This window comes from Myotis davidii, unplaced genomic scaffold, assembly GCF_000327345.1.
Source record: "Myotis davidii unplaced genomic scaffold, ASM32734v1 scaffold26, whole genome shotgun sequence".
Taxonomy (NCBI): domain Eukaryota; kingdom Metazoa; phylum Chordata; class Mammalia; order Chiroptera; family Vespertilionidae; genus Myotis; species Myotis davidii.
In genome coordinates this window covers 2,728,043-2,743,242 of record NW_006299245.1, presented here as the reverse complement: position 1 = coordinate 2,743,242, position 15,200 = coordinate 2,728,043, and the positions used below count along the sequence as shown (strand labels likewise).

The following is a 15,200-nucleotide window of genomic DNA, read 5'->3' as shown; positions in this document are numbered from 1 at the left end:
GATGAGGCGGGAGAGGCTCCGCCCACCACTGCTGTACTGGCAGCTGGCAGCCAGCTTGTGGCTGAGCAGAGCTCCCCCTGTGGGAGCACACTGACCACCAGGGGGCAGCACCTTCATTGAGCGTCTTCCCCTTGGTAGTCAGTGTATGTCATAGTGACCAGTGATTCCCAGTTGCTCTGCTGTTAGGGTCAATGTGCACATTACCCTTTTATTATATAGGATAGAGGCCTGGTGCATGGGTGGGGCTGGCTGGTTTTCCCCGAAGGGTGTCCTAGATCAGGGTGGGGGTACCGCTGGAGTGCCTGACCAACCTGGGTGAGGGGCTGATGGCTGTTTTCAGGCTGGCCAAGCCCCCCAGTGGGGACCCTTACCCCATGAGGATGTGGCCATCCTGGGTGAGAGGCTGATGGCTGTTTGGAGGCTGGCCACAGCCCTTTCAGGGTGGGGGTTCCCCCTGGGTGCCTGGCCAGCCTGGATGAGGGGCTGATGGCTGTTTCAGGCTGGCCAAGGCCCCCAGCAGGGACCCTCACCCCATGATGGGGTGGCCATCCTGGGTTAGGGGCTCATGGCTGTTTGCAGGCTGGCCATAGCACTCAGCCACCCAAGCTCCCAGTGGGGGCTGGCTGGAAGCAGGTATCTGGGTTTTATTTACCTTCTATAATTGAAACTTTATTGACTTTTGCAGAGGCCACAGCCTGGCAGGGCAGGCAGGAAGCTTGGCTTCCTCCATCGCCGGGGCAACCAAGCCTCCTGCTTGCTCCAGCTCTGTGGCTGATGGCTGCCATCTTGGTTGGGTCAATTTGCATATAGTTGCTCTGATTGGCTGATGGGCGTGGCTTGGGCGTAGCAAAGGTACAGTCAATTTACATCTTTGTCTTTTATTAGTGTAGATTAGTAATTTGCAGAGAATTTGAGCATAATGAAAATAACTAATGTTAATCTCCACTCATATACTTATTCTTTATTACTCAAGATTATTTCAGGATTTAAGGACAGTCAGTCACCTGAATATATATCAGATAACATTATCCTATCTAATAAAGAGGGAATATGCTAATTGACCCCCACACTGTTACAAAGATGGTGGTGCCCACAGCCAATAATGGCATATGCTAATTGACTGTCCCACCCTCAAAGATGGCAGTGCCCACAGCCAATAAGGAGGGAGTATGCTAATTTACTCCCCCACCCTCAAAGATGGCAGCACCCACAGCAATAAGATGGCAGCACTCAGTCCCCTCAGCCCCACCGGGGTGGCCGGCATGGCTAGGGGCGGGCCTGGCTGCTCCACATGCCTGCTTCCGCAGTCCCCCAATCCCCTAGCACCCAGGGTCAGCTCGAAGCACAGGCAAGCCTTGGGTGGTGGCTGCCCCACCATCAGGGCCACCCAAGGCTCAAGTAACCAGGACCAGCTGAGGTTTGTGCTGCAGGCAGTGACAGCAGCAGAGGTGTGGACCAGCTGAGGTTTGTGCTGCAGGCAGTGACAGCAGCAGAGGTGTGAAGGCGCGTCGCCTTACCCTGATCGCCAGGTCATCTCCCGCCCCTGAGGGCTCCCGGACTGTGAGAGGGGGCAGGCCAGGCTGAGGGTCCCCCGCTCCAGTGCATGAATTTTCATGCACCAGCCTTCTAGTACAGTATAAAAGTATATTGAGATTTTTAAAAATTTCAAATTAGATTTTAGATTTATAGGACACTAGTACTGTTTGTTTGTTTGCTAATTGGAAAAGAATGCAACTTAAAAATTGTTGTTTATGGCCCTGACCAGTGTGGCTCAGTTGGTTGACCATTGTCCCATGCCCTGAGAGCTTGGTGGTTCCATTCCCGGTCAGGGCATTTGCCTGGGTTGCTGCTTAATCCTCAGTGGGAGGTATGCAGGAGGCAGTTGATGGATGTTTCTCTCTCATTGATGTTTCTCTTTCTCCCTCTTCCTTCCTCTCTCTCTAAAAAACATATTTTAAAATATAATTGTTTTGTATGTTTTTATCTATTTCATATGTTATCTAACCTGTATTCCTCATTAAATCTTACTAAACGTTTAAATTTGGCCTTCACTTACTATGAATCAGAATTGAGAACAAGATGGGTCAATCTCCAAACCCACAGGAAAATCTATCCTCAAAACACGAAAAGGACTTAGTTACAAGGAAGTCTCTTTTGATACAGTGGCACTATGAGGTGACAATGTGTTCATCTTATTCCCAAAAAATTAGGACTATAAATAGTGGGAACATAGCCAACCGTGACTGTCTTTGATAATGTTAATGACGGATTAGCAGTTTAACTTGTATGGGATGTACATTACGGCACATTTTTGGTTTTTCTTCCAGGTAAGGGAGCGACTGAGGGTTTCTTTAGAAAGAGTCTCTGCACTGGAAGAAGAACTAGCTGCTGCTAATCAGGAGGTAACACACCAAACTTTCTCCTCTTCTGAGGTGCAATATCGCTAACATTATATCCCTTGTGTTTCATGTCACATTTATGAAAACTGTCACACAGAATAAATTACATTCTGTATCTGCCACTGAACAAGGCCTGTTGAAACTGGTTGCCAGTCATGTTTTCTCATTTCCGGTGATTCAGATCTGTCACTCAGAGATGAAAGGAGACTTACGAAGAGCTAGTGACATGGGAACTAGTGAGATGGGGATTGAGAAAGACTGCGGTCAGAATGTCAGTCCTTCTGAGAAGCAAAACTTGGCTCCAAAATTGAAAAACATGGAAATTGTCTGTTAAACTTAGATAATGTTGCAAATGAAGTTAATTCCTTGGAGATATAAATATATTTCCCCTCAGGACCTTATTATTCTTATCTTCTAAAAAACATTGTGCCCATGTTTAGTGGCATCATTGAATCCATTTCATTTTATCTAATTCATGACTTTAAGAAAGTGTTCTGTAATTTCAGATTTAAAGAGCTGTTTTTTTCTTTTCCTTTTTTTTTAACTTTAGAGATATTTATTTATTTATTAATTTAAAATTTATCTTTATTGTTGAAAGTATTACAGAGCTTTTTTCTTTAGAAGATTTTACCTCTTTTGGTTATTAGTGCACAAATGAACTTGGAGTCATTAAACTATATAACAAATTAAGCTGTGTATACCACTAAAATAGCCCTATCTGTTCTATTTTCTTCCCTCTCTCTTTCTCATACACACACACACACACACACACACATACACACACACACACACACTTTATTAATGAGGATATTTTTTCCCAGAACTTTATTCTTATACTGTAAATATTGTTATTACTAGTAGTGGACATAATAGAATAATTCAATAATTATTGAATTATTTAATAAATCAGTAAAGAAGTGGGAGGTTAATGTGATTAATTATGTATTATAGAGGGATTTATAAGAAAATAATATTCACATTTACACTACACACACAAATTCACACATTTTCAAATCAGACTAAAAATCTTATCCAATACAAACTCCCTGCTCTTTAAAATAAGCTGAGGCAAATGAGCAAGTTTACATATGCTTTTGTTTGTTCCAGGTTTAACAATTTAAATATCAGAAGTAATGGACTTTTAATTACAGGAAGAATGAGTTCCATGGGAATTAAAGGCTAGCAGTGTTAAAAAGCATAAATGGTGGAAAAACAGTTTAAAATATATAGAGCAAAAGCTTTTTGGCAACCAGATAGCTTAACAAACTGGATGGAGAAAAAAACTCCTAAAATAATGGGTAATAACAAGAACTCAGTCCTTTCAGGAGAGAGAATATGTAAATTATCTGCAAAGTGAGTGTGCTAATTCCTAGAGTGTGCAGTAAGAAAATGTTAACTGTGTCTATTTTGTCATTGTTAATTTTGATTTTCATTTATGTTTATCTTGGGTGAATCAAAATATTTTATTAATAAGGGTAAACAATCAAAAGGTTTGGTAACTACTGATTTGAAAGTCTTGCTTAATATGACAGTGGTAAAGTTTCTATTTGTCATAAACAAAGGTGTAGTAGAACCACTTGGCTGAATTATTTACGCTGAAATAAAAATGTTCTATACATTCAAGTGAGGCTCTGAAACTTTGCTCCAGAAATGACAACTGAAGAGTCCAGTTACATAGAGAAATAGCAGTAGTGGAGAAAAGAATTTGTTGTCTTTAACACAGTTTTAGCCCTCAAATATTGTTATTGTCTCTTGTAGGCTGAATGGTACATTTGATTGCTTATACTAGTACATAGATTCATTAATTCTAAATCATTAGAATTACTCTCAAAATACTGTAATTTTTCTGAATGCTTTTGTTTTGTTTTAAATTATTTATATAAATAAGAGGAAAGTAATTGTGTACTCATTATAAACTTTAATATATTTTGTTGTTATTGCTTGTAATAAATTTCCATGAGGCTTAATCTGAGTTAAGGAATGCAAAGATCCATTAAAAAAGGTAAAAAATAAAGGTATCTTAGTTCTCACAATAAATAGTTTATAAATAACTAGTGGCCTGGTGCACGAAATTTGTGCATGGGGGGGAGGGGCTGTCCCTCAGCCCGGCCTGCACCCTCTCCAATCTGGGACCCTTTGGGGGATGTCTGACTGCTGGTTTAGGCCCAATCCCTGCAGTCTCACAATCGCGGACTGCTGGCTCCTAACTGCTTGCCTGCCTGCCTGCCTGATTGACTCCTAACTGCTCCCCTGCCAGCCCAATTGCCCACAACTGCCCTCCCCTGCCGCGACCCACCTCCTCCGCACCATGCAGAGCTGCGGGACCCCCAGGCCTCACCACGTGGAGCAGCTGCTGGGGCCCACCTCCACTATGCATGTGGCCATCTTTATGGTGGCCATCTTGTGGTGGTCATCTTGTGACGAAGTTGCACATGAGGGCCACCTAGGCTTTTATTAGTATAGATTAGTGATTTTTAAAGAAAGAACATAAGAGCAAGTCAACTTTTCTTTACAATGCTATTTATATTTCACAATGAAATACTAAAAAATAATCAGAAAACACAGCTTGACTTGTTTCTCTATAGTAACAGCAACTAGTACAATAAATTTTTATAAGTATTCATTGTTTATTGATGATGATACATTTAGAAAACTGACAAAAATCAGTTTAGAAAAATTCATGCTAATGACAGCTTTAGAAAGCGGAACTAGATAGTTTGGGTATTAGAGAAAGTAATTGAAGAAAGTACTTTAGAAAATAAAGAGAAAATTTTTATTTCAAAAAAGAAAAACTTACTTAAGAGCACATTCTTAAGAGTCAAATAAAAATATGTAAGATAGAAGAAAAACAATCAGTTATTAGAACAAAATTTCTGCAACTGACTAAATGAGCTGGTGGTTGGGGAACATTTCATTTGATGCTTTAGATTTTAAACTAAAATTATGATGTAGTTAGTGTTCCTTATAATTCCTTTTTTTTTTTTACCTAGCATGAATCTGTTCACATTCTACTGTTTTTTAAATTTTTACTGTTGAAAGTATCACATATGTCCCCCCCTTTTTCCCCATTGACCTTTTCTAGCTTTCCCTGCTCCTTGCAACAGTTCTTCACCACCCTATTGTCTATGTCCATGAGTTATGCATACAAGTTCTTTGGTTGATCAATTCTCATCCACCCACCTCCCCTACTTTTCCTCTGAGATTCCACATTCTGTTCCATGCATCTATGTCAGTGCGCATCATAACGACTGGTTGTTCCACCATTTGGTCGAATTGCATATTAGCCTTTTATTATATAGGATTTCTGTCTGCTCATCCCCTATCCCTTTCTGCTATATAATTCTTCACAGTTAAACCTATTAAGCAAAATTCAATCATAATGATTATGTTTCATAACATATTCCAGTATGTAATATATACTTATACATAATGTGTGCCATATTAATATGTTAATAACATAATGATATAGTATACTATATTAATATATAATGACATATATTACATAGACCTTTAATATACCATCGAGAACCTCTTCAATAGCCCTAACCTTTAAATCCAGCTCTAACTTCCACTACCCCTACTGCCTCTACTAAGGTCTTGTTCAGTCATTGTATTCATTGTTTCTGAAAGCAGCCCACATTTTTCCTGCCTCTAAATCGTATGCTAATGTCTCTCTTGGAATGCCTCCACAACTCCACTTCACCCACTGAAATTATAGTTCCCCATTGAAACTCAAGTTCAGACATCATCACAATTTTGATGAAATATTTTATGGTTTCTTGCCAACAGCCATTGCTCTTTAGTTTAAATTGCTGAAGCTTATTGCTTCAGCGCTTATTATGACTGCTCACCGAGCATTAGGGTTAATTATACGCCTGCATAATCCAGGTTGTTAGTTCCCTGAGAAAATGGACTGCATCTTTCTCATTTTATTTGTTTCACTCAGTACAATGATATGAATCTTGTGATCAATATATATTTGTCAAATTTCATATATAGAGTTTGTGGTAAACAGTGTTTTCACATTATTCCTTAACTATTTCCTTAATAGAGAGTTTGAATAACTTTAAGCATGCTCAATAAACACCAATGCATTGGTCTTATACATCAAATTAGTACGATGTTTCTTCTTTCACAATATAATTATTGAGCAACTACCATATGCAGAAAATCCAATGAGTCTCTGACAGACAGGAATAGGAAAAAATAAAATAAGTAAAAAATTATGGAAATTTGCATGTAATTTGCCCTCAAGTGATGGAGATGCACATATAAACATATTGGTAAAATGTAATTTGGTGCAAAATTAGAAGTCCAGAAGAGCAGAGAAGAGAAGGGTATTTATTCTGATTATAGAAGTCTCACCTATGAAGAAAGCCTAAGATTTAGCTTCAAAACTGATAGAAAACATTTCAGGCTGAGCAGCCAGTATAATAAAGAGAACCTGAAATTGGTTGCTTCTATAATAAGGTATAATGTGTTAGTAAGAATCAAGTTGTGAAACTACGTAGAAGTGGAGGGTGGAGAGACTGATAGGGCTCAGATTTTAGAGAACCCTGAATGACATGATCAAAATTTGAAATTCATACTTTATAAAATGAGAAAGTACTGAAGGCATAGTTTTGATTTGATTTGTTTTTGTTTTTTAAAAGGAATATTGTTAAAAGGATGTGATGTGGTGTGTGTGTGTGTTTGAGTGTTAGGTTAGAACTGGAGAGTTGAAATAATCTGATATAACTTGTTTATGTAATGATCGGATATGTGATTTTGATCATAACGTTTCAATTCAGCAAACATTTGATGGGCATATTCTGTTAATCAGGCAGTATGTTCACTACTTGGGATCAAAATATATAATAATAAAACTCAAATATTAATAAAGCAATCATTCTTCTTTTTAGTATGGGAGATAGACCTGATAAAAAGTAATTATAATGATGAGTTTTTTAATGAGCAGAGTTTCAGGTTGGGAAGATGAGAAAAGTTATGAAGATGGATGGTGGTGATGGTTGCATAACAATGTGAATGTCCATAACACCACTGAACTGTACACTTAAAATGGTTAAAATATTAAATTTTATGTTATGTGCACTTTACCACAAAAAATGTAATTATAATACAGTATGACTAATGTGAAAATTAAAGTAAGTGCAAGGTTTAATAAGTACAAAGTTCACTTCCTTTTTTTAGAATTACAAAAGAGAGTAGTTAATTGTAAGGGCATGGATGTAGAAAAGCAGAAGGTGTTAAAAATAAAAAGTCTTCCTAGAGAAATCATGCCATTTGCAAGAGCATGAATGAATCTTGAGGACCTTATATTGAGTGAAATAAGTCAGACAAAGAAAGACAAATACTGTCTGACCTTACTTTCATGTAGAATGTCAAACCCATATTAACAGAGTAGATTAGTAGTTTCCAGTTTGAGGGAAATGGGGAACCATTGGCTTAAGGATACAAGCCTTCTCTTACAAGATGAATAATATTAGGATATCTAATGTATCGTATGGTGACTACAGTCACCAATACTATATTGCATACTTAAAATTTGCTGAGAGTAGAGCTTCAGTGTTCTCATCTCCAACAAAATCGGTGACTATGTGAGATAATAGCTGTGTTATTTAACCTTTTTGTGATAATCATTTCTAAATACATACATATATCAAATCATCACATTTTGAACCTTAAGCTTACACAATGGTATTTGTTAATTACATCTCAATAGAGCTGAAAAAATATTTTTAAAAAACATTCCTACAGAAAAAAAGTTACCTTCAATTTGAAGGGTGACTATAAAGCACTTACCAAATGGACTGGGAGGAAGAGAAAGCCGGCAGGGGAGTGGAGGGGAAAAAGCTGCAGTGACTGCCAGATCTGAGTTAGGGATGGCCGAACCGGGCTTCCTCCTGTAGAAAATGGTGAGCCAACAAAGAGTTTGTAAGGAGGGAAAAGATATGATCATATTTTTAATTTTTCAGACCAATTGTACCTACAAAAATTAAACGTAGAAAATATATATGATAGTAAATGTACTGTGTTTATAGTTCAGATTTTTTGAAAGAAAAAAAATCTTGAAATAAATGAGAGGCTAGTGTGAGAAAATACTGAACTGTGTAGAACGGAAGTATTATACCTGTCTGTCATTTCTTATGTCTTTTTAGTGCTGGAAAATATAGCTATAGATAAAGAAAGCAATATTAAAATGAATATATATATGTATATATAATCAAAATTTGCTTTTATTTTTTGCCTGTTTTAATAGCCCACACAGGCTGATTGTATTTTTGTTACCACTTAAAATTGGAAACTACAACAAAGTAAAATCAAAGCAAGTGAAAAGAGAAATAAATAGATTACATTCTACGAATATGTATTCTCCTTTAGAAGTTTGTATCACATGATCTCGCTCATATATGGAATCTAATGAACAACATAAACTAATGAACAATAATAGACCCAGAGACATAAAAACATTGAACAGACTGTCAAACCTCAGAGGGAAGGCAGGGTAGGATATGGGGAGTGGGGCGTGGGGGAAAGATCAACCAATGAACTCATAGGCGTATATGCATAACCCATAGACAGACCATAGGGTGGTGAAGGCTTGAGGGGGCAGAGAGGGAGAGGACAATGGTTGAAAAAGGGACATATATAATACTTTCATCAATAAAAATTTATTTAAAAAATAAAGAACTTTCATCGGCAAATAAAGTACTATTTACATTCATAAAAAATATTGGATCAGGATAGTGGGAGGAGGTTGAGGCAACAAGCATGTTTGAGAGGTTAATAAAGCCATGGATGGGGCATGGCTATTGCTTTAAATACATCTCACCATTTAATGATCGCAGCAATCCTTTGAGTTGGTTTAAAAACAAGTATTCTGTTGAATTTATGGAAAAGAATGGAAAAGGTGAATAAATATGAGAAAAAGTGGAACTTACCTTAAAAAGTCAATAAGAAGCTGGGAAGGAGAGATGAAAGCTGGAAACTCAAGTGATTTAGAGTCTTTGAAGCAAATAAACATAGTGATAGAGGCACAGAGATAGAGGGATGGAGGGATAGAAGAAGGAAGGGAGAGAGACAGAAACAAAAGAGAGAATTTTATGTGTAGGGATTGGAGGTGATTAACAGTATCAAAAGTTACATGAAGGCATATAAAGATTATGTCTACTATGAGGTGATTAGACGTACCATTAGAAGGTCACTAGAAATGCTTGCAAAGAAACTCTAATGCACGAAGAATAGCTGTGATAAAAGGAAATTGAGTCATAAATTTTAAAATGTGAGATGCTAATACTCTTTTGAGAAGTTTGCAATACAGAAAAGTGGAAAGTAAAACCTGAATATGAAAGCAATAATAAGAGATAGCCTATTGAAAATGCTTATAGCCCATAGAAAGAAAGATGGAAGATACAAAGGGAAGGGATTATTAATGGACAACACGATAGAGGATAAGCATGATTTCAAAACCAGTAACAAGTTTCAGAACTACTTCCTCTGAGAAATGGGGGGAGGAGAAGGGGATGTGTAATGGAAACTCATTAAGTTTCCACAACACTTACTCAATCTAGTAGAATTCTATCACAGCATTTCCTTGTCCAAATCTATGAAGTTGTGTTATTCATAATAATTTGAAAGAAAGAGATACAAATATGAAGTTAAAGTTGTCTCAGATGACTTTAGTTACTTGGAATAAATCCAGAGGTGGAATGTTTCCCTGGAACTTAACAGGGGTAAATAACAGGATGCTTCAGAAATCCATATGCAACTCAGCTATATTTAGACAGAAAGAAATTTAATGGCTAAAATAATCCCAGAAAATCATGTGGAATGTGGGGAAGTTGTTGAGCAGTGCTTATTAAAGGACTGGGGTAACTGATAACTGTATTATTCTGAAGTTATTAAATTATTTCAGAATCCCAAAATTGAGGTTATTTATCTTGATAGACCCTGTGCCAATTGCTCATTTCCTTCCTTCCCTCCTCCCTCCCTCCCTCCCTTCCTTCCTTCCTTCCTTCCTTCCTTCCTTCCTTCCTTCCTTCCTTCCTTCCTCCTTCCTTCCTTCCTCCTTCCCTCCCTTTCTCCTTTCTTTCTTTCTTTCTTTCTTTTTCTTTCTTTCTTTCTTTCTTTCTTTCTTTCTTTCTTTCTTTCTTTCTTTCTTTCTTTCTTTCTTTTCTTTCTTTTTGCTTTTAATTCTATTTCTTTTTTTGTCTCTGAGTTAAAAGCAGACATAATTTTTGTTTATCACTGCCTTTATAATAACAACTAATCTTACAATTTTCTAATGTATACTACATATCCTAATTCAGCTGAGTTGTTTATTTTCATCATTAGTAAGTGTATGAAACTAATTTCATTATTAGTAAATCCCATTAGTCAAAATCAAGTTTTTTGTTTGATTAGCATTTGAAGCAAATCACCATGGCTAAACTTACCAGGAAATAGCATTTGTTTAATGACAGCAGTATTTGCATAAGGTACTGATGTCCTTGCAGCTCTAAACATAAATCCCTAGAAGACAATGTAAAATTCTCTGATGTGATGTTTTTAGCTTGCCTGCAAACTGTTAGGAGTTTCCAAAGGATCCACTTAGTGGAACCAATTTTCCCTGTTGGAATTGTATTATTTGGGGGTAGAAAATTATACAGTTCTTAATTGTTTATATTTCATGGGAGAGTTTAATGATAGTTGAATGATGTCCTTTTTTTCTTGCTTTATATTGCTTTCAGCACTGTCAAACTGGCAGTTATTCACAAATGCCTATGATTCCTTATTAAATCTCTAGATTATCCTTTATAATAATACTTCATTGTAAAGATAGGTGTAGAAACGAAATTACCCACATTATTATCATCAATAGAAAATGTCTTCTTTGCCATTGATAATTGTACTGTTCCAGTACAAAGATTCTTTTTCCAAATAAAAGGAAATCAAGATGTCTTATGATAAATATGTTAAAACCCAACAATGAAAAGAGAGCTAAAGAAATTACTGTTTGCCACTTCCACTATTTTTACTATTGCCAAGCAATTATTTAAAATATAGGTTAAAAATGTCTCCTGTTGTATGTAAGAAATTTTCAGTCTGTTTGCAGTCTTTTCAGACTCTCTTTTCTGTTTTGAATAGATATCTTTTTTGATAAAAGCATAGGATTTGTTCTTCTTGTGACAGCAGACATGGCTGTTTTATTTTGCACATGGAGATTTGAACTGCTTTTTTCTCTTCATATTAATAACAAGATCATGTTTGATATTAATGCTTTGATCATAAACCTCATAAATTGGACCGTTTATTTTACCCATGTGTTTACTAGAATATTCTTATGAGACAAGATGAATTATTTTAAAAAATTACATGGAATACATTTTAAGGAAGTTCAGCAAGAAACAAGTTTCAAAGTAAAAAATAAAAGAGAATGCTTAAATTGAAGTCAAAAGAGTCTAGTTTGAGTCCTTTATCTATCACTTATTTATTATGTAACACCTGGTAATTTATTTAACTTTTATGTACCTCAGTTTTCTCATCTGTGAAATGGAATATTAACAAATTTTGGAATGGTCTATCTTTCAAACTTCATGACATTTGGATGAAATAATATACAATAAAGTATGTTGTAAACTTTATGTACTAAAGTTTTATTGCTAGTATTATGCTCAAAGTTCAATATCAGCTAGTTAGTAGCCAAGTAGATAAAATTTCTTTTCAGTTGACAATTTGAACCTGAGGATAAACAAAAAAAATAGTATTTTATTTTGTACCCAGGCCTAAATCTCCTTTTATTGGGTAAATAAATACTGTACCTTATTTGTTTATAGGAAGATCCTGTACCACTACAGGAATTTTATAAATCACTTGCAATTCACTTATTTATGCAATTGGTAATAATAAAAGCATCTACAATTTCGAGGGGGAGATTATTCTATGCCTGGCATTGTGCTAAGCACTATAGAACACTTCCCCCAAACATGCACATGGGCACACACACGCATACATTTTTCACTTAATCATCACCATTACCCTATGAGAAAAGTATAATTACTACTAGTACTTTGCAAATGAGGAAACTGAGGCTTAGAGGAACTAATTGAAATATTATGTATGTTATCCCTAGTTAGCAAGAATCGAAAGCCAGAATGTCTGACTCTGAATTTGAGTGTTTAGCAGTTGCCACTGGAATACCTGGCCTTTCTCTTAATAAAAAATAAATAAATAAAATCTTTATATATGAAAACCGTGTTTCTAAATTCACAGTTTATCTTCTACCAGTTATTTAAATTCATCATGACATCTTTATATTGTTATATTTCCATGGATTCATAGCTTTATTATATTGACAGAGGAAAAAACACACAGAGATGTTAACTAAATTAATAAAATGTCTTAAATCAATTAGTTAAATTAACATGACTTTAAATTGCCAAATATTGGGTTGAAATTAAACACTCAACTCTGTAAAAAACACACACACACACATTAAAACGTCTAGTATGTGACGTAATTTAGATGAATTGGATTACTGGATTTTAAACCTTGCATCTAAATGCTTTTCCTTGGTATAGATCACAGTATCAGTGGCTCTGGCTAGTTTTCTGAAGTTCATGGCATAAGAGCATTGTATTGGTCATTATTTTCAGTGTAGAAAATGTGAGACTTGAAGTTACATTAAACAAGATGAGAGGATTTCTGCAGCATTTTTTTTTAATTTCCATTTCATTTGTAAAGGAGAAGAACAATGAAGCTCAAATGTTGAGAAATTTGAAACTCCAAATAAGCAAACATTTGAGACACTAAAAGGAAATGATTGTCAAAAGGATGCATGGATTGCTTTAATCAGTTTGTTGTTGCTGTTGTTTTATTATTTTTGTGAATAGTAATTTGATTGTTCATGAATTTAATTTTTACAAACTTTGTAGCAGAAAACATCACAAATTTCATCATCTGGTACATACCATATGTAATGTATTTGTCTTAGCCTTTTGGGGGAGGGTTGCCTCAACAAACTAGCATAGTCTGGGTGGCTTAAACAATAAACACTATTTCTCACAGTTCTGGAAGCTGGAAAGTCAAATATCAAGGTGCTGGCAAAGTCAGTGTCTGGTGAGAGCCTGCTTTCTGGTTCACAGATGGTGCCTTCTCTTTGTGTCTTCTCATTGCAGAATGAGCGAGAGAGATCTTTAGGGTTTCCTTTGTAAGGACACTAAATTCACTTCATGTGGGGTCCACCCTCATTTACCTAATCTCACTCCAAAGGCCCCATCTCCTACCACCATCACATTGGGTGTTAGGACCCAACATACGAATACTGGGGGGACAGAAACATTCAATCCATAACACCATTACCATGCTGAGCCAAGCTGCCAATTCTGAGGGCACAATCCTTCACAAGACTGGCCTCACTTCTGACACCAGCTATATACAAGGGGTTCCCAAATGTACTCTCAGGTTCAGTAGTTCACTAGGAAGACTAACAGAACTCATTGAAAGCTAATATACTCACACTCGTGGCTTATTTTTTTATATTGTTGTTTTAATTTTATTTTTTAAATAATTCTTTATTGTTGAGAGTATTACATATGTCCCCCTTTTGCCCCCCATTGATCCCCCTCCAGGCAACCCTGCCCCCCACCCCAGGCCCTCACCACCCCATTATCTGTGTCCATGGGCCCGGTCATGGTTTACTATAGGGAAATGTTACAGACCAAATTAGCCAAAGAAAGAAGCACACAGGGCAGAGTCTGGGAGGGTTTCAAATTTCTATTGTCCTTAGGATGCATTTCTCTCCTAAAGCTGATATGTGATAACACACACAGAGCACTGCCAACCCAGGAAGCTCACCAAAGCTCTGAGTGTCCAGAGTTTTTACTGAGGTTTCATTATAGGAGAATCATGAATTTTTGTCCATGTCATTGACCTCAGCCTCCAGTTCAAGATGAAAAACCTTCTAAATCACATGGTAGGTCATTCTGGCATAACCTACACCTAAGGTAAGACTGTTGGGCATGGTGTGCCCCATCCTACGATCCAGATCCTACCCTAAACAAAGCTATTTCTAGCAGGTGTAACATAGGTTACTTCCCAAAAGCTGAGGACAGAGGCCTCCAGCACAGCAGTTCTTTCTCTATAGACACAGCGGGTCCTCACAGCCAATTGGCCTGGTGGTCAATTCCCTCCAGGGATACCAACGACAATCAAGGCTTAACTACAACAAGACTGTGCACACAGCCCACAAACGGGTGTACTAATAGTGTCCAGTTCAGATGACTGGGGAGGCTGAGCCACTGGGCCCTATAGGACACCTAGCACAGAAAGCCACTCTATCAACACAGGGAAGCAGCCAAAATGCAGAGACAAAGAAACATGTCATGAATGAAAGAAATGGAATAAAGCAAACTACTGGATATAGAGTTCAAAACTACAGTTACAAGGTTACTCAAGAATCATCTGGAAACCTCCAAGGAACTTAGTGAGACCTTCAAGGATCTTGGTGAGAATGCCAAAAAACAATGGAAAGGGACTCAGTAGAGTAGAGGATCCCAAGAATCAAATCAAAGATTTGAAATACAAGGAAGAAAAAAACACCCAACTAGAAGAGCAAAAAGAAAAAAAGAATCCAAAAATATGAAGATAGTAAGGAGCCTCTGGTACAACTTCAAGCACACCAACATTTGTGTTTTGGGGTGCCAGAAGAAGAGATAGAACAAGATATTGAAAACCTATTTGAAGAAATAATGACAGAAAATTTCCCCTACCTGGTGAAAGAAATAGACTTACAAGTCCAGGAAGCACAGAGAGTCCCAAACA

At 36.9% G+C, this 15,200-nt stretch overlaps 1 protein-coding gene across 1 annotated transcript in view; it reads left to right on the top strand.

Annotated features, from left to right (window-relative positions):
• Positions 1–15,200, top strand: part of PPFIA2 (protein tyrosine phosphatase, receptor type, f polypeptide (PTPRF), interacting protein (liprin), alpha 2) — a 451,032-nt gene that overhangs the window by 291,099 nt on the left and 144,733 nt on the right. The window contains exon 6 of the mRNA XM_015571108.1: positions 2,328–2,402. Within this exon, the coding sequence (XP_015426594.1) occupies positions 2,328–2,402 (75 nt within the window). The remainder of the gene's footprint in view (positions 1–2,327; positions 2,403–15,200) is intronic.